General features: G+C 41.9%; 1 protein-coding gene across 2 annotated transcripts in view; it reads right to left on the bottom strand.

Annotated features, from left to right (window-relative positions):
• Positions 1-23,808, bottom strand: part of LOC311049206 (RNA-binding motif, single-stranded-interacting protein 2-like) — a 73,202-nt gene that overhangs the window by 1,788 nt on the left and 47,606 nt on the right. Inside the window, exons 3-13 of one of the 2 annotated variants that reach the window (XM_084062699.1) lie at positions 16,515-16,573; positions 16,162-16,253; positions 9,760-9,926; positions 7,340-7,419; positions 6,321-6,430; positions 4,782-4,825; positions 3,931-4,027; positions 3,575-3,625; positions 3,253-3,363; positions 1,431-1,511; positions 86-173 (exon numbers count right to left, since the gene is read on the bottom strand). In XM_084062699.1, the coding sequence (XP_083918825.1) occupies positions 93-173; positions 1,431-1,511; positions 3,253-3,363; positions 3,575-3,625; positions 3,931-4,027; positions 4,782-4,825; positions 6,321-6,430; positions 7,340-7,419; positions 9,760-9,926; positions 16,162-16,253; positions 16,515-16,573 (973 nt within the window). In that variant the 3' untranslated portion in view covers positions 86-92. The remainder of the gene's footprint in view (positions 1-85; positions 174-1,430; positions 1,512-3,252; positions 3,364-3,574; positions 3,626-3,930; positions 4,028-4,781; positions 4,826-6,320; positions 6,431-7,339; positions 7,420-9,759; positions 9,927-16,161; positions 16,254-16,514; positions 16,574-23,808) is intronic. The other variant, XM_084062700.1, reaches the window with a different exon arrangement.

The raw sequence follows: 23,808 nt of genomic DNA, 5'->3' as shown, positions 1-23,808 counted from the left end.
CTGTTGAAGACCCCTGGTATAGGGTTAGTAACCGTCGGAATAATGAGCCGTCGGCATATTGACGTGGACCCCGACACTACCGTACCTTAGCTTCACTTGGTGTGCTGGTACGAATAGTTAGTGTGTTCTGCAGGGCTCTCCATAGCAACCTGTTGCTGTTGACCACCATTCTCCTGGAAAGAAAAAAGGTGAATGGTTGATTGATTGAATTCTTTATTAACAGTTTGCAAAGACAATCACAGGGAAGTACAGTTCAATACAAGGTCTGTTAAGAGGATTTTAAACCCAAGAAAGCACTATGGCTTGTTTCCATTGGGGTCCTGTGTACTCAATTCATCGAAACATTTAATGACAGAAAAATATACACTACTATGCAAAAACATCATTTTAACAGGTAGAAATCGGGGGGGGGGGGGGGGGGGGGGGGGGCTTTATCTTTTTACAGGGGCCAGTTCCGAATTGCAGCCACCTGTAAGTGCTCTTTTAGAGCGGTTTTGAAGGAGAGTAAGCATTCACATGTTTGTATGACTGTTGGTAGGTTATTCCACATTATAGTGGCATAGCAGTAGAACAAATGAAATCCCTTGTTTGAGCCAAATTTAGGTTGAACGTGATTTGTGGTGCTCCCTCTGGTGTTGTGATTGTGGACGTCATTGACGTTTTTGAAGTAGTTTGACAGGTACATGGAGTGTCTTTGTGGTGTATGTAGTGTATCTTGTAGACCAGGCCCATTGCAAGTTGCTGTACTCTGTCCTCTACCCTGAGCCATCCCACCCTAGCAAAGTTAGCAGGGGTTAATGACAACAATGTCCAACAAAAACAAGAGAGGGCCTCGCAAATCCCTTTTGAAGGCTCCAATTTGATTCACAGCAGCAATACTACGTTTCAACCTTGCTGTCTTTTTCAAGTATGTGACATACTTGGAAAAAACCGCAAGGTCGAAACGTCGTATTGCTGCTGTGAATAAAGTTAGAGCCTTCAAAAGTGAGTTGCGGGGCGGGCCCCCCTTTTGTTCTTCATGATTCTGTTTTTGCAATTTGGCTCAGCACCAACAAACTGAGGATGTGTGTTATTTTTTCTTTGGACAACTTTGATAATACATAATAATCAAACAATAATAATAAGCATTATTAGCGGCTTGGTTGTAGCTTCTTGTAGCTGTGAGAACCACATGAACCCTATCGTCCCTATTCTGGGCATGTCATAATAGGCAAAACTACAGTACATCTAAATTGACATTAATCTAAACCGATCTACAGGCTCACAACACGTCGCTTCGCAGCGTGTTGGGAGCGTGTCCATTTTCTATTTTCGCCAAAGAGATTTGGTCTAGAGTGAAAAAGGAAGGGGCCAAGTATAGACCCCTGAGGGACCCCGGTCAATGAAATATAAGTGGTGAATTAGTGACAGTGGGTGCTGTAGCTACTCACCTCTACAGTGACACTGGATTGAGGCACTGGGGTGTACTGCTGGATGTAGGTCCCTTGCATAGTTGTGTTGGCAGGCATGTACTGTGGAGGAGAAGAACACACGGTTATTAACACTACTGTACAAAACAGATAGTTCTGGTCCTTGGTTATGTTTGCCGTTAGTACGAGAAGCGGTGGTAGCTTATTGGTGGATAATTAGTATATGCTTTGTAGTGATTTTGCAGTGATTTTTTGAACAGCTACCGTAAGAGGGTTGTATAGGCACTCTGGAACAACCAGCATTAGTTGTTCTTGTCACTGTAACCGACTTATTGCTTTAACCCATTAAGACCTGGAACTGTGTCATTTTTTGATTTGAGCTAAAAAGCATTATTTTACACTTTGGCTATTAAAAAATAGCAGATATACAAGCTCATAGCGCGGCACTCGGTGCCACGCTATGAGCTTGTATATCTGCTATTTTTGAAAAATCTTTTAACTCAAATCTTTGCTTCTGGGGGGTCCCTGGAACAAAATATTTTGATGGGGGACCGCGGCCAAATACATATCATTTTGGGGGTCCTTGACATGAAAAAGATTGAGCACCACTGATATAGAAACATAGGTTTTTCAGAAAACTGTTGAGATTTAGGAGACATGTAGAATCGGCTTCAGGTCTCAATGGGTTAACATTCCACATGAAGCAAATCCACGATGCTTGGCATGTCCTGGGCATGACGTTAAACTGCCCTGTCGTAACTACCACCGTTAATGTAGTAGGTGCACATTTAAGATGCATTCGTTAATGTAGTAGGTTTAGATTTAGGATGCATTCGCAACTTCTGGGGACTGTGTGCTTCATTACGATCACAAGCTTGCATACAAGAAGGTGCTGCTCACCAATGGAGTAGGCTATACCAACAGCCGACGCTGCCTGGCGGCCCTTCCCATGAGCAGCTACCGGGAAGAGAGGCGGTGTAACTACCACCCGGCGGGGGATAAAGACCCGGCAGCCATCTAGCGGTGTGCAGGGCCGCATTAAGACCCCTCAGGGCCGTGGAACACCACAAAATCCAAGGCCCCCCCAGTCGCGTAATTTCACGCACATGTGCGTGAAATTTTTCGGGTCTAATTCGGGTCTAATTCGGTCTAATTTGGTTCTATTTAACCAATATAAATCAACATTTTTTCTTTAAATACACAAAAATTAAATACACAATTCTCACAGGGCCCTGCAGGCTGCGGGCCGTGGAACGCCAGTTCCACTAAGTTCCGCGGTTAATGCGGCTCTGGCGGTGTGTCCACTAGCTGAGGAACAACAATGGGTGAACAGACTTTCGGGCTCATGGGAGCAGCTACGCTACGGAGAGCACTTTGACACCGGGGCGGCAGTGCAGGAGTGGACTGGGAACTTTGTTTCCTCTGGTGGTCCAGCCTGGGACATGCTGGACTGGTTGTTAGAGCGGGTTTCCACAACTTGGGATGCCCTGAAACGAGGCAGGAGGGCTGGCAGAGTGTTGTGCCGTCTCTGCTATGATTGTCAGCCACCATGCGGAGACACTGCTGCTGGTGCCCATGGGGGGCTGGGTCACATGACATGACGTTGTATCATGAGGACACATGCCTTGACTTTGTGGATGTAACCTCGCTGCACCGTAATATTTGTGTCCTTGTATACATTTCCTTTTGTGTGGACATAAATGCATTATTGTGTGTGTGTGTGTGTGTGTGTGTGTGTGTGTGTGTGTGTGTGTGTGTGTGTGTGTGTGTGTGTGTGTGTGTGTGTGTGTGTGTGTGTGTGTGTGTGTGTGTGTGTGTGTGTGTGTGTGTCATTTGTACTGACCGTGCCCGTGCTGCCCAGAGACAGGTGGCTGAGCTGCTGGGCCAGAGGGCCCATCATGGACGTGGGCTGGATAGACATGGCATGCTCCATGGTAGGGGTCAGAACTGTGCCCTGTGTGGCACAAACACAGACAGACAGACAGACAGACAGACAGACAGACAGACAGACAGACAGACAGAAAAATAAAACATTTTAAGAATGACTTCATTGTACAAAGAGCATTAACCAGTATGAGGACAGAGGACAGCAGGAGGACAGTATGAGGACAGAGGACAGCAGGAGGACAGTATGAGGACAGAGGACAGCAGGAGGACTGACTCACCGCTGGCTGCATGAGGTATGACTGGTGGTGCATCCAGGACGGATTGTGTACCTGCACATCAAACGTTAAGCACATAGAGTTAATAATTAGTTAATCATAGCATCAAAGTTAGTTTAATCGTATTGTAATGCCAATTAATTCTATACAAATAGCACCCTCCCCTGCCCGGCTTCCCTTCACCCGAACACGGGGCCAATTGTGTTCGACGTGTAGACAAAATCCTCTCTTAGGGGGGTCCCTGGCACAACATCTTTTCAAATGGGGGGGGTCCGTGTCCAAATACATAATCATTTTGGGGGTCCTTGACATGAAACCGATTGAAAAGCAGCCGTGCTAAATAACAGTTGTTTCAGTACCTGGTAGGATGAGACAGGAGAATGATGCATGTAGGGAGACAGGGAGGTCTGGGCGATCATTCTGTTGGGAGCCAGACTGTAGTGTGACGAATAGAAGCTGTGGAACACAGAACATACATGGAACAGTTTAAATAAAATCCATTATTATTATTATTATTATTATTATTATTATTATTATTATTACTACATTTATTATTATCATTATTATTATTATTACTACATTTAGTATTATTATCATTATTATTATTACCCTTATTATTATTATTATTATTATTATTATTAGAGTACCATGATGGTAAGATTATCTCATGGATAGGCCTGTCACAATTAATACATAATTGCCTAATCACAGTTATTTGAGATATTTGCAGTTATTTTGCATAATCGTCATAATCGTTTCAATGTTGAATATTTCTCATACATTTTAAAACATTTATAAAAAAAAAAAAAAAAAAATATATATATATATATATATATATAGTGGAAATAGCAGATTTACAATCTCACAACGCGTCACAATGTGATGCCAATATGTGGCAGGATCTGATGGAATGTGCTGTAAGTAGGCAAAGCAGGTTTTTTTTATGATTATCTTTATTTTGTTACTGTGAATTGAATACATAGGACTGCAATGGAAACAGAGGTGCTCAGGACTTATTTGTGTTATACTTTTAGCCCAAGTGTATGACTGTACCCATACTGTTTGCATTTCTGTCTAATAAACTATTCAATCAATCAAACAAAACTTCTCTCAGAGGCCACTAGATGGCAGCACCTCCCCACTGTTTGGGTTGCCCCACAGTGTTTGTGTGTGTGCTGGGGCCTCTGTTTAGTGTCAGTGTGTCACTCACCCGTTCTGTAAGGCCGTGGGGTCATAGGCCAGCGTCATTCCTCCCTGCATGGGAAACAAACAACACGCAACCATTCAATACCTCTGAGCTCATATCTGTCCATGTCGGACGGAGGCCTTGTATGTCTAAAACCGTTCCCTATTTTTTTCATTATTTATTTGAAATTAAAACAGTGAAAACAGGGAAAATAGCCGATCTACAACCTCACAACGTGTCGACACGTTGTGAGCTTGTAGATCAGCTATTTTCCACAACTTTTGTGTGACATTCTTGTATGACAAAGTAGGTCTTTAATTTACCAACAAAAAAAGAAGGTTGAAATACAGAAATACAGAATTATTCAAAATGTGTAATTTATTTCATAAATAGCCAATCTACAAGCTCGCAAGGCGTCTGTGAGCTTGTAGATTGTATGTAAAAGACGAACTACAAGCATGCAATGTGTGAGGTTGCGACGTGTAATGTGAGCTTGTAGGTCGGCTATTTTCTGTGAACATATTTAAGAAGGAAGGCACGTCTACGTCTTGTTTCTCTACCACAGCAATGCCAGCTGGCAGATCCGTGGCACTGGGTGGCAAACAAACTGCAACCGGAAGTTTGGATGGAATGCGTTGCAGTCAATGAGAGCCAGGCGGACCAGCTTATAAACAAACACTACTGTATTTCTGAATGACTGCAACCTTTGTAAAGTACTCGGTCCAGGGAAAATAAAAGAAGACATACAGTATCACTCATTGTTTTCTCCTGTGTTGCTTTTCGATGGGAGGCAAAAAGTATGTTTCTGACTGTGCCCATAGTATGTGCTGTTATCGCAATACTTAATAACTAATAGCCAAATCGCGCAATAGTACTGAGCCAGAAATAACACCTGGCGCTGTTTCCCAAACAGTGTGTCGGGACCCATTTGTGGGTCACAAACACGTTTTTATGGGTCACAAGTAACTATCCCTTCATATCTAGTTTCCTACATTTTGTTTAGGATTATTGTTATTTCAAATCATTTTCAAAAGACATTTAAAAAAAACAACTAACTCTTTAGTTAAAAAAAATATTTTTGCCAAAGACTTTCATGAACAAATGAAAGAAAATCTAAGAAATTCCATAAACGAAAATAGCCGATCTACAAGCTTACAACGCGGCGCGAAGCGACGCGTTGTAAGCTTGTAGATCTGCGATTTACACTAGTTTGGGTCCCGGGCAAACATCTGATTTCGTAGTGTGCACATCGAGAAGCCAGTGATCATAGAACAACCTGCGATATGACTTCTATTATATTCCTGAACCGATAATATGACAATGGTCGCAATCGTTCAGAAATGGTGTTTGTTCATAAGCCTGTCCATCTGACTCTCATTGACTGCAAAGCATTTTCATCGATTTGAGTTTGCTACCCACTCACCCACGTGCATCAATGGCATAATTATGCCTCGGCGTCGAGCACTTCCATTCCTTCCTAATTAAGTTCCATATATGCCCAAGAATAGGGATGCTATAGAGGCGTTCAAGGGGTTAACTAACTGCGTAGCATCTGCTTATTACCGTGTCTCCGTCTCGGAGCCAGGGTCTGCCGTTCTGGAGGTACTTCCCCTGGTTCTGTCTCTTCTTCTGGCCTCCGTCTGCAAACTTACATAATAAGGGCTCTGGTGGCACTGTGGAGGACACACAACAATAATGAATAATAATGCCATGAGGGTATTGCAAAAAGTGGGCCCCTAAATAATTGCCAAAACAAAGATTTGTATGATAATATAAAATAAAAAAGTGCCTGCCAAAAACGTTTATAAACGTTTTTGAGAATTAAGCTATTGCCTGCTTTAAAAAAAAAAAAGAAAAAAAATCTAAAATTATCTTTTATTTTTGGGGTTTTTCCGTTCTTCACAAAGAACCAGGAGATAACGACATCCAAAGATTTGCTGCTCCATTCACTTCAATGTTCAAAAATAAACAGAGAAAAAAAATCAAATTTTTCCTATGTTTTACTATGTATTTTTGAATGGAATTCAAATTTTCAAACATCAGACAACAAATATCAACGAGGTCGTGATGACCTCTTGACATTTTTTAAACCACACCTGAAAACCTTCAGTGATTAGCAACCATCAGGGGACCAATCATACATACTGGAGATAAATATTCTGTGATTACTTGAAAAGGTATGAAATCGTTAAAAATGCTGGCAGAGGCTGCAAACTGTTTTAGAAAACCCCTGGCAGTGAATGTGTGTTTAAAAAAAAACGATATACTATTCTATTTTTTCTATACAAAAAAGGTGTTTTCATACCAATAATCCAACCAATCAATCAACCAACAAATAAGAAGTTATATACACTATGCTAGTTCCATTGATTCATTTGATTGATTGATCATTATTGATTATTGATATTTTTTTCCAGTAAATACATTTCAATACAATCAAAACAAACATGCTCTGAGCTCTTCTTTGAGATTTTCAAGAGGGCCCTGGACCAGAAGAGGTTGTTGGGAACTGCCGTACTAACAGCCAGAAAAAACACTGTAAAAAAGAAGAAAAATAACATTTTGTGGTGTGTGTGACTCACCCGGCACCCCCGGTGGCGTCTTGATGAATTTACCGTTGAAATGCTGAATAATGGCCTCACACTTTTCTGTGGATTCCATCCTGAAAAGCACATTCCACATCAAGACCACTCCCTTTTGAATTACAGCATGAATAATATTAGTGATATCATCATCATAGACTAGACACTAGGGTGGGCAACTTTAGCAACACAATCACAACGATCAAAACAAAGTGATACTTTTGAGGTAACCAGGTGTCCGTCCCTATGCCCGTGACCCAATTATCCATGTACCCCAGTGACTGTGCATTTTTAGTTTAGTTTATTTCAGTCAATTTTGTGGTAACATTACAGTAGGTAATAAAATAAAATTAAAAAAGTTTATCAAGAAAAGATAAACATTTCTGACCAAAAAGGTATAGGCTGAAGCATTGCTTATTACGCCTACCCTTTTACAAAACAAAGAAAAATGAAAGTCAAAATGGAGAGAGAAAAAATGAAACAAAAACAAAAAACAACCAAAAGGAAAAAAAGGAAACAAGGTACAAGGACAAGACACGTTTCTCTACATGTACGTGTTTGCTGTACTGTACAAGTATGTATATATGCTATAATAAATAGAATCATACAGAAGGCTGCATTGCACAAACTAGACCTGTGCCCGTCGGGCACCGGTCTACTCTGGAATGATGCAAATAGAGAATGCATGCCCCACCCAGTTATGCAATACCCATTATACCCGCTGTAACAGTCTGTCTGGGAAACTTTTATGCCCATATATGGAGATATCTATATGTATCTGTCTGTCCTTGTCCCTTTTGTGCACATATACTGTATATGGAGATCCCTGATGTTCTCAGTTACATGGCCATTTACGGGCATACAGTACCCATATATGGGCATATGGGGCGGGATCCAGGGTTGCCAGATCTGCTTATTATAATTTCCCCGCAAGATTTTATTTGAAAATAGCCGATCTACAAGCTCACAACGCGTCGCATCGCGACGCGTTGTGAGCTTGTAGATCTGCTATTTTCAAATAGCTGATGTATACGTCAAAGTGCTCATGTGGCCCATAGTCGCTTCTTTTGGGCTGGTTTTCCTAGACCTGGTTGCTTGTTTCACAGAATCTGGCAACACTGGGTGGATCGGCGGTTCTGGAAAGTCCTTGTACAATGTCTGTGGAGAACGTCTGAAGAGTGCAAAGTGACTGTGGAAAGAGGACTGACTAAGTCATCAAAGGGCAGGTGTGGTGAATTTGACTGGTGTGAGGGATTTGCCAAATCAAGCTTATAGGCTGGAGTTGCCATGGCAATCATTTGGCTCATTTGGGTCACGGTCCTTTTCATGCGGTTCTGGACAACCGCCTATCCGGCCGACTCGGCGCCGGGCACTGCACTCCCTCTGGTCGTCTGTGACGTGTGTGGCCAATTTGAAGTCGGGCGGTTTAACGGTTCTCCAGATACGTGGATTACAGACAGAGATTCGGTGCATTTATTGTAAGATATATTTACAACCAATGACAATAGACCAATTCATGGCTCCTACACCTATATTATACTACACAACATCAACAGGCACTGATCTCCCGCAATGCATATAAGGTCCTGTGTCGGCCCTGGTCCAGGGGCGTAGCCACGGGTGGGCATAGGTAGGCCTGGGCCCACCCATTTGGTTTTTCTGCCCACCCCCCAAAAAATGAAAGATTTTTTTTTAATGTCATATTCAGCCATTTTGATAACGGTGTTTATATAGCTACCCGAAATCCGTCACAAAGCCGCAAAAAAAAGCATTAAAAAACGCACATGCTTGTGTGCCCACCCCGCGACTCCACAGGCCCAGCCTCGGCTAACGTTCTGGCTACACCACTGCCCTGGTCTTGTGTGATTATGCTCATCTGTGTGCGATGTGTTTCTGTTTGTCTGGTAGATTATTTATTGATTTGTCACATTGTGCTGTAACCGCCTCCATTTCCCTTCGGGGATTAACCCATTAAGACCTGAAGCCGATTCTACAAATGTCTTCTAAATCCAGTTTTCAAAAAAAATAACGTATGTTTCTATATCAGTGGTTCTCAAACGTTTTCATAATTGTCAAGGACCCCCAAAATTATATGTATTTGGCCGCGGACCCCCCATCTCAAAATACTTTGTTCCAGGGACCCCCCAGAAGCAAAGATTTGAGTTACAAATGTTCGCTTTGAAAGATTTGCACACATTTTCACAATTCTTCAAAAACAGCAGATCTACAAGCTCGTAGCGCGGCACTCGGTGCCGCGCTACGAGCTTGTAGATCTGCTGTTTTTGAACAGCCAAAGAGTACTCTTATAATGCTCTTTTTTGCTCAAATCTAAAAAATGACACAGGTGCGTTCCAGGTCTTAATGGATTAATAATAAAGAATATCTCGTCTGGTCTCGTCTCGTCTCATTGATCTGTATACCTGGCGAAGCCCACGCCGCGGCTGGTGCCGTTGGCGTCGCGGAGGATGCGCGTGGAGATGACCTGGCCGAAGGACTTGAGCATGGCCTCCAGCTCCTGCTCGTCCATGGACACTGGCAGGTTGGAGATGTACAGGTTGGTGGGGTCCTGCTCCTGTTGCTGTACAAACAATAAGAATAAAAGAAAAAAATAATCACATTTATTTGCACAGCACTTGTTGTTGGTAAGACTGTGTGTATCGTGTGGTTCTCAACCAGTGGTCCGGGGACCACCAGTGGTCCTTGAGGGGGGGTTCCAGGGGGTCCGCAGCAGAATGTGTTAATACATTTCAACCGCTTTATCCATATTGTATACGTTGGCTATTCAAAAATAGCAGATCTACAAGCTCACAGCGAGTCACTTCGTGCCGCGCTGCGAGCTTGTAGATCTTCTATTTTTGAACATTTTCGAAAAATCTTGAACATTTTTGAAGAATTTTGCATTTTTTTAACGCAAATCTTCCTTGATTTGACTTGACTTGAAAAAGGTTGAAAACCACTGTATTAACCCATTAAGACCGGGCTTTTAAATCCTAACAGTTTTCTGAAAAACCTGTTTCTATATCAGTGGTTCTCATGTCAAGGACCCCCAAAATTATATGTATTTGGCTGCCAACCTCCCCATCTCAAAATATGTTGTTGCAGGGACCCCCCAGAAGCAAAGATTTGAGTTAAAAATGTTCACTTAAAAAAATAAATAGATTTTTACACACTTTCAAGATTTTTCAAAAATAGCAGATCTACAAACTCATAGCGTGGCATGAAGTGATGTTTAGAGATGTTTACTAAACAGCTGGAGAGACATGGGAGACTCCTGTTGCTGAACAAACACTCTGTAGCAATGATCACTATTGTATATAGCGCTATTTCACACTTATAATCACTTACAACACCTTTAAAAAGCACATTAACGAAACAAACGTTTCAGATGTTTCCCAGGTAGACCGAAACAATAGCCGATCTACAAGCTCACAAAGCATCTGATATTTTTTCACGTCATTTCTAGAGGTGTGTACTTCTCATTCTTCTCAACCGTTTCACTTCGCTTTGCCAAGGTCAACCCGACACCAGGATGTAACTTTGATCTATTTATTTATTTTTTAAAATACGTGCGTTATACAGTACGTTCATGAGCGTGACGCAGTGTTCACATGAAAACATGCAGTGAAATATGTGTGGGAGAGATGTTGAATACACACGTAGCAGAGCAACAGAGCAGTCAGAAGGCCAGATAAAAAAAAAGAGGAATGTTGGTCCCCTGTGCTGGAGAATGAAACCGTGCGTGAAGGTAAGAGTTCACACAGAAAGAAACACGGGCAGGGGGAGAAAGTAGCCGAGTAAAATTACTCAAGTATTGTACTTAAGTACAGGTTTTTTTAGGTACTTTTACTTTACTTGAGAAATGTATTTACACTTTACACAATTTACACGATTGGTGTATTTAAGATAGGGACAGTGCACTCATAACTGTCCAACTACTTCTCCAAAGTGAGTGACACCCAGAGCAACAATACTAGAGGGAGCGCGACCATGATGAGGAAACACCCCAAAATGTATCAACAAACATGGGGTAAAAGTAGGAAGTATTAAGTTGTTTTTTATTTGCACATGCATACCATAAATTCCACAGGGCTAAACCACAAATGACATCATCAACTTGCGACGGGTATTGTCCCTCTTGAGTAAAAGATGAACTGTTTCTAAAATTAATACAATATTTAAAGTGTTTTTAATAGATTTGTTTTGTTATAGAGGGCAGTTATAATGTATTAAGTCTTACGTAAGGGATCAGTGTATCCAGGGATCCTGGATACACTGCCACTGATTTTTTTTTTACTAATAAAGTATTCAATCAATCATATGGTAGTGGAAAAAAGTATTGAAAATAGGAAATACTGAAGATTAAGGGATAGTTCACCCAAAAACATACTTTTTTCCTATGGATTAGTCACCCCATGGAGACTTCAATTCATGGATATTCTTTTGTTTCTGTCTCATTCCTAAGCCAATAATTTGATGACCAGCGGACCGGTAGGCAGCGGTTCCGGTAGGAGATACAAAGGAGACTCTTTGTGTCTCCTACCGGAACCGCTGCCGGTCATCAGATTATTGGCTTAGGAATGAGACAAAAACAAAAAAATGTCCATGAATTTGCTTAATGGGGTGTGTAATTGATAGAAAAAGAGTTGCATGCTGGTGTCGCGCACAGAAAATAGCAGATCTACAAGCTCACAGATTGTATAGATCGGTTATTTTTGGCCTTATGGGTTAGGTTTAAAAACGTCACAATTTGTTAATGGCATTCACAAAAACCCTGTCCTAAAATGCTTGCATCCTGACAAGTATAGCAATACAAACGTGTGTGTGTGTGTGTGTGTGTGTGTGTGTGTGTGTGTGTGTGTGTGTGTGTGTGTCTGTGTGTGTGTAATTTGTATGAAAGCAGTGCGTCCGAATTGACGTTTGATTTTTTTTTTTTAAAGGGCGGTGCTAGTTAGGAAGTACAGAGGGTTCTATTTTTAGCCGTGCCATTGTTCCCTGCATGGCGCCTGGCCTTGCAGCTCCATGCAGCGGCCCCATGTTGTGGCTCCACCACTCTAGGGCCCGGGATGGCCCGTTCCCCCGTTCCCCGTCCCGGCCCAGAACGTTCCGTCCCATCCCCAGGAGGTGACATTAATTACACTAAGGACACTTCACAGCAGCTGTGGCCCAAGCTGTTCTTAGAGCGGGAACAACACTTGAAACGACTGCAGACGGAAAGCACAAGAGTGACTCTTTTATCCACTGTTAAAGAACACAGTAATATTACAGTAATATTACAGTAATAACACAGTAATATTACAGTAATTTTACAGTAATAACACAGTAATATCACAGTAACAACACAGTAATATTATAGTAATAACACAGTAATATTACAGTAATAACATGTGTCTGGGCTATTCAAAAATAGCAGATATACAAGCTCATAGCGCGGCACCGAGTAGCCTATATAGCCGCGCTATGAGCTTGTAGATCTGCTTTTTTTTATTTTATCGTGAAAATTGGTGCATATCTTTGAATATATATTATGTTTCAAAGCAAACGTTTGTAACTCAATTTTTTGCTTCTAAGGGGGTCCCTGGAACAACATATTTTGAGATGGGGGTCCGCGACCAAATACATATAATTTTGAGGGTCCTTGACATGAAACAGTTTGAGAACCACTGATATTACATAGAAACATACGGTTGTCAGAACACTGTTAAAGGAGGAGTTCACCCAAAAAATGACTTATTTTCTATCAATTGCACACCCTATGAAGCATTGAATCCATGGATTTATTTTTGTTTTTATGGCATTCCTAAGCTAATAATTTGATTCCCGTCTCCTACCGGCTAATGTATCCGGTAGGAGACACAAAGTAGATTATTTGTGTCTCCTACCGGAAATACACACGGTCATCAAATTATTGTCTTAGGAATGCCACAAAAATGAAATCAAGGCTTCATGGGGTGTGTAATTGATAGAAAATAAGTCATTTTTTGGGTGAACTCCTCCTTTAAGATCTAGAAAACATTTGTAAGTTAAAATGTGAAGACACAATGCAAAACATATAATATGCTCTTTTTTGATATCAGCCTGGTTTCTGTAAATGGGGAAGAATGACCACCCAGCGATTTTTTTTTTTTTCACCCAGAGTAACCTTTGCGACTTAAGAAGTTCCTCTGTGTATATTTAGGTCTTCATATAGTGGCCATCAACACCTCTAGAGTAGCACATGCTGTCTGGGGTGAAGTCTGCACGGTGGTGTTTAGTTGCATCTTTGCCGGGTGTCCTGTCCCGGAGACACATGATCAGAGTCGCTACTGGAGCTTCAGTGTTCCGTTTCACCCCAGAGCAAGTGGTGGAAAAAGTACTCAAATGTTTTTACTTAAGTAAAAGTATCAATACTGCATCGTAGAAGTACTCCGTTACAAGTAAAAGTGCAGAATTCAAAATTTACTTGAGTAAAAGTACGGAAGTATTGGTATCAAAATGTACTTAAAGTACCAAAAGTAAAAGTACCAAAATGTTTGAAAATAGCCGATCTACAAGCTCACAACGCGTCGCGATGCGACGCGTTGTGAGCTTGTAGATCTGCTATTTTCCAATGGCCGAAATGTATATATAAGGCTGAAGTGGTTAATGTATGTTTTATAATGTAATCGTTTATATCTGCAAAGTAACTCGTAACTAAAGTTTTCAAATAATTGTAGTGGAATAAAGGTACAATATTTGCCTCTGAGATGTAGTGGAGTATAGAAGTAAAAGTACTGGAAATTGGAAATAAGTACAAATACCTCAAAATTGTACTTAAGTACAGTACTTAAGTAAATGTACTTAGTTACTTTACACCACTGCCCCAGAGGTGGAAACAAGTAACTATTCGTTGTCGCTGTCAGCCGGGGGGCAGAAACCTCTGATCTCTGTATTCTAACTGTTTGTGTTTCATATTAGACCCCATGGTTGCTTGTTTCTCGCACAAAATCTGGCAACACTGGCCGACACAGTGGCTCTCGGTAACAGGCGACCTCATGGCACTGGGTCTGTTTGGCCAATCATTTTCATATCAAGGACCCCCAAATTGATGTATTTATAGCCACAGACCACCCCCGTCTGAATGTTTTTTTGTGCCAGGGACCCCCATAAGAATCGGTTTGTTGTCAAAACTGTTGTCTAAATGATTCAAACGCATCTTTTGAAAAGCTTTATTTGTATTTTTTTTACATTTCTGTTTTTTCCTTTCTTGTTTAATCTTTTGAAATATACATACGTTTTTTTTTAAATATAGTAAACGTAAAAAATTGGATATTCACCCAGGACCCGCACAAATTACTCCATGATGACCCCAAAATGGGTCCCGAACCATTGTTTGGGAAACACTGGGGTTACAGTTCTTCTAGTATTGGACCGGAGGAGGAGGGAGACCCTATGATGGCACTGGGTCTGTTTGGGTGCGGGCAGGGGGGTGGATGGATGGTGGGTGTGTGTGGGGGTGTGTGTGTGGGTGGGTGGGGGGGTGGCGAGGCGATCAGGGATACTAGCGGGGTGGAGTGTATTAAGCGCTGGTGTCAGCCCCAGGCCCTGGCCCAGGACAACGGACAATGCCGGCCCATTGTGTCGGCCCCATTGACAGTGGGTGTAGTGGCACCCTCCCGGGGGGCTTCCCTCAATGGGGGGCCTGAGAGGCGCGCAGGGATCAGCTTAATGGGCTGACAAGAGTTGCTTTGACTGCGGACATTTGACACAAAGAGCTCAGTGCAAAGCCCCGCCACGGGAGACTGTTAGCAACGTACACAAGACCAGAGGAGGCAGGGAGGGAGGGAGGGGGGGAGAGGGGGATGACGAAAGAGAGGAACAACAGAATGGGAAGTGGAAGGGAAGGAGGGATCAACAGAGGAGGCGTAACGTAACGCTTGATTCATGCTTTAGTTGGCGAGACGGAGCATACATTAGGCCAAGTGTACCTCTAAAATAAAAATAATCAAAAAACTAATAATTAGACCAACTACTACGTCAAAAGTTAGACCCTCCAGAAAAATGTGTTTATGAGATCGCAGAATTTACCGCATAATCAGCAAAATGGCGCATAATTATGCGGGGATAACGTTTTTTCAAAAAGGCCGCATCGCATAATACGCACATCGCATCCCATAATATGCGATTAGCATCGCATATTTCCGCATATTTCGCAACTTTTCACATATCTCGCATTTTTCGCAACCTTTCGCATATTTCGCATATTGCCGCATATTTCACAACTTTCCGCATTTTTCACAACTTCCCGCAATTTCACCGCATAAAATTGCAAAAGAAAAAGCATATTTCATCGCAAAATCAAGGATTTTTGCCCGCATAATCAAGGATTTTTGCCCGCGTTTTTCTGGAGGGTCTAAAAAGTAACCAACAAACTATACTATGAAAAAAATAATTGCCGATCTACAAGCTCGCAATGCTCGCAGCTCCTGGTGAAAGTTACAGGAGTTCTGACAGTATGGAGTGTGATATGAAATGTGAGATTATACCATAATCACAGTAATCATGTCTTTTCATCAAGAGCTTTTGGAGAGAACAGACTCACTTTTAGGTTCAGAGCACCGCAGAGGGGAGGCGTGTGTGTGTGTGTGTGTGTGTGTGTGGGTGTCCAGCTGACGCTCGTTGATGCTCGTTAATCTTGCATGCATAAAGGCAATAATGTTTCTGCGCCGTCAAATAGGCCTACATCGATTCTAAGATAGCATCGAAGCCAAATATTTTTTTTACAAGTGAATACCTCTGTGGTATTATAGATATTTTGGGCATAAATGGACTCATTAGGTCGTCCAGCAGTCAGCTGTGTGTCTTACTTTGGCCATCTGAGCCTGGACCCCACTGGACTTCAGGGCTGTAACAGCCTTCTGCGCCGCCGCTGGACTGTCAAAGTCCACAAAACCATAACCTGGAGACATAATATATTATTAATACCCTGGAATACATACTAAAAGGCAAACAGAAATGTAAATCTAATGTATTATGTTCCAATGTTCAAAGCCAGAAACACAGTGAAATTGTTCATCACAATTATTAGCATGACAATTAATCGTCAAGTAAAATGACATGATTGTGTGGCTTCCTTCACTCCTTCACTCCCTCCTTCACTCCCTCACTCACTCCCTCACTCCCTCACTCACACACACACACAGAAATACGCACAACTCACCTTTGCACTTGTTGGTGGTTTTATCCAAGATGGCCTTGGTGGAGACGATTTTGCCATAGCTTCAAAAGGTAAACAAAACAAACACACGCACGCACGCACGCACGCACGCACGCACGCACGCACGCACGCACGCACGCACACACACACACACACACACACACACACACACACACACACACACACACACACACACACACACACACAGACACACACACACACACACACACACACACACACACAAACAATTTGAATTACTATTTTTGTGAGGACATCGACATTTTTAGGACAGCGATCTTATTTAACACATTTACCATTTCTGAATCTGAACCTAAAGACAAAAATATCAGGTCTCACAAGTTAACACACGTCTCACCATTTCCTTTGCATTGTATTCATTCCATTATGCTTTTATACACATACATGATTGATTACATTCATTAACTTTGTCTGAAAAGGAGCAGGAAGAAGATCATCTTGAAACAAACAACCATTTCTCTTTAGTGAGGACGAGGGAAAACTGTACTAGCATACTTGTGGGGACATGTGGCCCCTCACAAGTATAGTAAGTACACGCACGCACACGCACACACACGCACACGCACACACACACACACACACACACACACACACACACACAGAGAGAGAGAGAGAGAACACAGTAAATGACTGATGAGGTTACTCTCGGTCACAGAAGAGAGGAATCTGCTCCAAACCGTGTGAGCTGTACAGTAACACCAAAACATCCTGCGGCCTGCAGGTGTAAACATGAAGCAATTACACCCTCCCTGTCGCACCCCAGTCAATTGGTTCTTTTCAGCGAGATCTTTACAGTGTCACATAGAACGGTTATACAGTGTGTCTGTCTGCCTCTCTCCGCCCCTCCCTGTCATTGTCTGCCGCTCGCTCTACTGAAGGAGACGCTTGTATTGTACACTAAACTCTGACTGTTCCCGGCCGTGAGGGTACGGTGTTGTTTTCAACCAGACAGGAGAGAGAGAGAGAGAGAGAGAGAGAGAGAGAGAGAGAGACAGTAGAGATGGCCCAGGGCGAAAAAACAATTTGTTCCACGTCCGCCTTTATTCTCCTTCCATTCTTCAAATGCACACGCACGCACACACACACGCGCACACGCACACACACACACACACACACGCACACGCACGACTATTTATAAACACCGCCCGAACATCACAACGAAAAGTGAATCAGAAAAACAAATGACATTAAGTTGTTGAATTGATGCAGTAAGTATACAGCAAATTACGCCCAGACATTATTATATGCTTTATAATAATGATGTCAGTGATAAATGAGACCCAGGAAAACTAAATGGGGGGGGGGGGGCACGATGTTCACACACGTAACATGCACTGTTACAGGACAGTGTATTGGGATGGTGTGTGTGTGTGTGTGTGTGTGTGTGTGTGTGTGTGTGTGTGTGTGTGTGTGTGTACAGTCAATGTGGGGGCGTGGCCTTCCTCTGTTTGGGCCACATGACGTCTGAGGGCGGAGTTACACTGACTGTAAGATGATCCTTCAGCCCTGCGGTAGCTCCTCTCTTCTCCTCTCTTCTCCTCTCTTCTCCTCTCTTCTCCTCTCTTCTTCTCCTGTCTCTTCTCCTCCCATCCCATCCCATCCCCTCTCCTCTCCTCTCCTCTCTGAACATCACAGCTTGTTGCTCTCCTCTCCATCCCACAGCCCTCCCTTTGTTTTCATGGAGATGTGACATAGACAAGATGGCCCTGAAGACAGAGACCCGTTTCATTTGCATTTTCTGTATCTTTCTTTTCTTTTTTTTTACCACTTTCAACCGGCCCATGTCCCTATTTTGGCCATGCATGTTATTATAGGCTGTTTGCTGTTTAAAAACAAAATGCACATTAAAACACACACACACACACACACACACACACACACACACACACACACACACACACACACACACACACACACACACACACACACACACACACACACACACACACACACACACACACACACACACACACACACACACACACACACACACACACACGACCTACATCAGTAGTACAAGGCAGGGACTTGTGAGGCCTGGCTCACCAGCCAAAACCTATGACATCACCATTAGGTGTGTGTGTGTGTGTGTGTGTGTGTGTGTGTGTGTGTGTGTGTGTGTGTGTGTGTGTGTGTGTGTGTGTGTGTGTGTGTGTGTGTGTGTGTGTGTGTGTGTGTGTGTGTGTGTGTGTGTGTGTGTGCGCGCGCGTGTGCGTGTGGTGCGTGTGCCTGCGTGTGTGTGTGCCTGCGTGGGTGTGTGTGTGTTGTGCACGTGCTAAATGAATGACTGCATCACCAGTGCACACACACACACACACACATTTAAGTAGCCTGCTTTTCCAGCAGGGTAGCGCTGAACAAAAGGAGCCAGACGCCTCTCGTTTAGAAGAGTTCACATGAATGGCTGGAAGCAGACACCGACGGCTGACCTTTCCCTTACCTAAAGCCCTCTCTATCTACAGTAGTGCTTCTCAAACCTGTTCGTGTCAAGGTGGACCCCCAAATTGATACTGTACGTATTTGCTAGCCGCGAACCCCCCCCCCCCCATCGGATTTTTTTTTTGTGCCAGGGACCCCCTCCAGAAGCGAAGCAAATCAAACTTCATTTGTACAGCACATTTACAACAGCCCAAAGCCGACCAAAGTGCTGAACGTGGTTCAAAACAAAGCAATTCAAAGCATAAAGCAGGGGTCTTCAACGCTTTCAGGCCAAGGACCCCCTAGCCGAGAGAGAGATGAAGCAGGGACCCCCCTATATGTTGTATAAAATGGTGTTTCAGATCAACTTTTGCTGCTCTTTTTTCCCTCTACACCTATAACTCTTTGCCAAAAATAGCAGATCTAAAAGCTCACAGCTTTTAGATCTGCCATTTTTTGGCTAAAGTTCTCCTCAGAAAAGGAATGCTAGGGTTCAAGTGGTTAATGTAAAAAGAAAAAAAATCACATCACACAAAGATTTGGCGGACCCCCTGTATTAACTCTGAGGACCCCCTAGGGGTCCCGGACCCCTGGCATAAAGAAACATCAACAAATAACATGCATTGACACAGGACAACAAAAAACAATGCAGAGTTAAGACAGATCAGGAGAGATAAAAGCAAGAGAGAACAGGTGAGTTTTAAGTAAGGATTTAAAAAGCCCAAATCGACTGGGCAGATCTATTGAGGAGGGGCAACATGTTCCAGAGCCTGGGGCCCGTCACCCCCTGCTCCTTAAATGAGTCGTATGAACCACCAGTAACAACTTGTCCGCAGCAAAGAAGCAAAGATTTGTGTTAAAAATGTTCGATTAAATAAAATATTCAAACATTGAAAATAGCCGATCCACAAGCTTGATGCGTTGTGAGCTTGTAGATCAGCTATTTTCACTACTTCTTAAACATTTATTTCTTCTAACTCATGGAATTTCTTTGATTTTCCTTTTTAAAATTAATTTATGAAATTCTTTTGAAATAATTTTTTGTTTTGTTTATGAAAAATTGTGATTTTTGGGGGATTCTTTTTTTTATTTTTTGAAATAATAATAATTTAAAACAAAAAGTAGGAATGAAAAAAATGGATATTTACTCGTGACCCATAAAAATGTGTCTGCGACCCACAAATGTGTGTGTTTGGGAAACAGTGCGTGCGTGGGTGGGTGTGTGTGTGTGTGTGTGTGTGTGTGTGTGTGTGTGTGTGTGTGTGTGTGTGTGTGTGTGTGTGTGTGTGTGTGTGTGTGTGTGTGTGTGTGTACTGTAGGTTAAACGTGGGTGTGTGTTTGTAAGGGGGGGGAGGGGGGCTGGGGTTGTTTGCTGAGGGCTGTTACAGGTCTTAGTTTCCTGCCGCTGCTGAGCCAGTCCCGGCCTCTGCGATCCCATCCTCTGGGCTGCTGAACCAATCCCATTCCTCTCTGGGCTGCTTAGCCAATCCCGCCTCTCGCTGCATAGTTAGTATACTGTAGGGAGGTTACACCAGGACATGAGGAGGGAAGGGAACTTCCCCCCTTTGTGGCCTCCTTCTCTCCCTCCCTCCCTCCTTCTCTCCCTCCCTCCTTCTCTCCCTCCCTCCCCTCTTTCCCTTCCTTTTCCCTCTGCTTTCCTCAGAGCAGCGTTTCACTAATCTATTGTGTGCTCTAGTCCTTATAAAGCAGCAACCCGGAACTTAATGTCAACCACTTAAAGCCTATACACTTATTGACAATGACTTAAAGACAATGACACAGGCCAACTTTCACAGCGTTGGACACATGCTGACGACATGTTTACCGTCAGGTTGTGTGTGTGTGGAGTCACTTTGTCCCCGGACGGCTGTACACACTGGCTGCTTTTGTAAATGGTATAAATGGTGCATTTATGGCGCCTTTTATTCAAAGCTATTTACAGCGTGCATTACATTCAACCATTCACACTCACATTCGGAGGAAACCATGCAAGGGTTCAAGTCTCTTGCTCAAGGGCACTTGAGCAAGAGGAACCATCCGTTTCCCAAACTCTATTCTACAGATATTACATTACATTATTATTACATTACAGTCATTTAGCAGACGCTTTTATCCAAAGCGACTTACAATAAGTGTATTCAACATAGGTAGGGAACGAAAACTACTAATCGCCAGAAGTCTTAAGTGCATTTTCTGCAAAAAACAAGCAACCAAGAGTATACCTAGCGCTAAGGTAAAAGTGCAATATATCAGCTACCTACTTTCTTAAACAGATGAGACAAAATAGCAAAATTAAATGAGCACGAGCTCAAACAAATAAGTGTATCGACTAAACAAGATCCAATAAAACAATACAAAACTAAAACAAGAGTTCGCCTTTAATGGAGGCCCCCAAAACCGTATGCTTCATTTATAATCAATAACTATCTCACAAGAACCTGACCAAATTGACTAGTGGCCAACGGTATGTTTCTGGTGTTCTAAATGTTATATAAATAATACTGTAGTTGAACATTAGCAATGTCATTCCAACTCAAACTGCCACAACCAAATTGTGTGCAATACAAGTAATGTACTGTACGCTTAGGGAAGCAGGTTGCATACTGGTGCATAAAATAAATAAACAATAAAATAAAAGCTTCATGGAAGTATGTGCAATGTTGAATTATTGCGATTTTTGAAATTTTCAAAAAGAACCAGGATTTGGGGCCTTGCGCCGTCCCGACACTGCCCCAGGATGGAGCCTCTTGGCTGGGCATGGTTCCTACCTATCCTATGGCACAAGTGGCCACTTCCACCCCACGCGAAATTTCAGTATGTATTTTGTCTCAGACTTCAGTGTAATTTAATTGCACAAAAAGAGAGTTTAAGTTCGCTACGCAGGTAATTAGATATTTGAGTTGCTTTGAGCACAATTCCTAAACAGCACAAGTCACTGCAACTATCCATTATTTTCTTAGCAATTATTCTGTCGATTATTATTTCTGAATAATAGAATAATTGAGAAGCGACGCGTTTTGAGCTTGTAGATCTGCTACTTTTGATGCTTTTGTGTGACGCTGTAGTATGATCAAGTAGGATGTTAATTTACGGACAAAAACACAAACAGTTAGAATATGGAGATAGGAGACACGAACATTTTTTTATTTGAAACTCCCACATTAGTGCATTAACCCTTTAAAACCTGGAAAACATCTTTGTCATTTTAGATTTTAATCACTTTAACCATTATTTTATACATTGGCTTTTAAAAAATAGCAGATTTTGATCCGCGGACAAATACATATACTCGTAATTTTGGGGGTCCCTTGACATGAAAAGGTTTTGAGCACCAATGATGTATAGCAACATAAGTGAAAACTCTTATTAGAAAACTGGATGTAGAAGACATTTTTAGAATCGGCTTCAGGTCTTAATGGGTTAAAACAACACTCAGTTTCCATAGGGATTCCCCGACGGTAGGGATTCCCCGACGGTAGGGATTCCCCGATGGTTGAGGGGTAGGGAGATGAGGGGACTGAAATTGCCATATTTTTTTTTCCAGCCAACATGCCATATTTTCTCGTCTCTTATATAATGTGCTACTGCGCCTTATGGAAGGGCAAGGGAATATATATATATACAAAGATTTTACAATATGAACCCTTTAAAACTATCAGTGATAAAGTAACTTTACTAACTTTTAATAATGATAATAAACTTTCTTTTTATAATGGTGCAATGACATTTAGTGTGTTGGATTACTTATCTCAAGCGAAGTTTCAAGTATTTGCCGGTGGGTTTCCATATGCCGTACAAGAATTAATGGAATCTAGGGGCTAGCTTCCTCGAAAGTCAAACAATAAACTTTGCTTTGGAAAATGGTCTCTGCGCGACTCTGCAGTAATATAATATAAAGTCAAGCGTATCGTGAGCCGTAGCCAGTGAGCTAAACATACCAGACGAACTGGCACGGCCCTTTAGTACTTCCATTTTTCCATTTTCACAATTTCACTGAGCTGTATCTGACACTAGCCTCCTGAGGACATAACTCTATAGCTTTTAGTGCTTCCCTGTAAATGTAGATTTAGTATATCTTTCAATAGGTAGAGTCTGTGTGATTCCTTATTGACAGTTGGTGGAAAAAGTACTCAAATGTTTTACTTAAGTAAAAGTATCAATATGTAAAAGTACTCTGTTAAAAGTAAAATAATAAAAAAAATACTTGAGTAAAAGTACAAAAGTATTGGTATCAAAAAAAATGTTTAAAAAAAAAATTTGGTATAAAAAAATGGTTGAAAATAACAGATCTACAAGCTCACAACGCGTCGCGATGTGAGCTTGTAGATCGGCTATTTTCAAATAGCCTAGGTATAAAATAGGGCTGAAGTGGTTAATGTATGTTTTATAATGTAATCATTTATATCTGCAAAGTAAAAGTATAGACAATTGGAAATAGTCCAGTAAAGTAAAAGTACCTCAACATTGTACTTAAGTACAGTACTTGAGTAAATGTACTAGTCTGAGTGGTTCTGGAATCCTTCTAAAGTGATGGAGTGATGTTTTTCTCTTGCTATTGTCTTGTATTGTTTCGATTTTGATTTTGCTTCCTTTTAATTTGTTCTTGATCATGTTTTTGATCTTATTGGTTTCTAATCTTGTTTAATATTGTGTTGTTTTTCTTTTGTTGATCTATTTTTTATGTAAAGCACTTTGGGCTGCATTTGATGTCATGAAAGGTGCTACACAAATAAACTAACAAGTAAGTAACAAAGAAAAGTAAGATTTTTAGGCGAAATGTGTGTAGGAAATTGGACATGTGGTCTGCTAGAACAGTGGTTTTCAACCTTTTTTGTGTCAA

The sequence above is a fragment of the Gymnoscopelus microlampas genome (genome assembly GCF_963454915.1).
Source record: "Gymnoscopelus microlampas genome assembly, chromosome: 7".
NCBI lineage: Eukaryota > Metazoa > Chordata > Actinopteri > Myctophiformes > Myctophidae > Gymnoscopelus > Gymnoscopelus microlampas.
The sequence above is the reverse complement of the archived record's forward strand: the minus strand, read 5'-3'. Positions and strand labels throughout refer to the sequence as shown.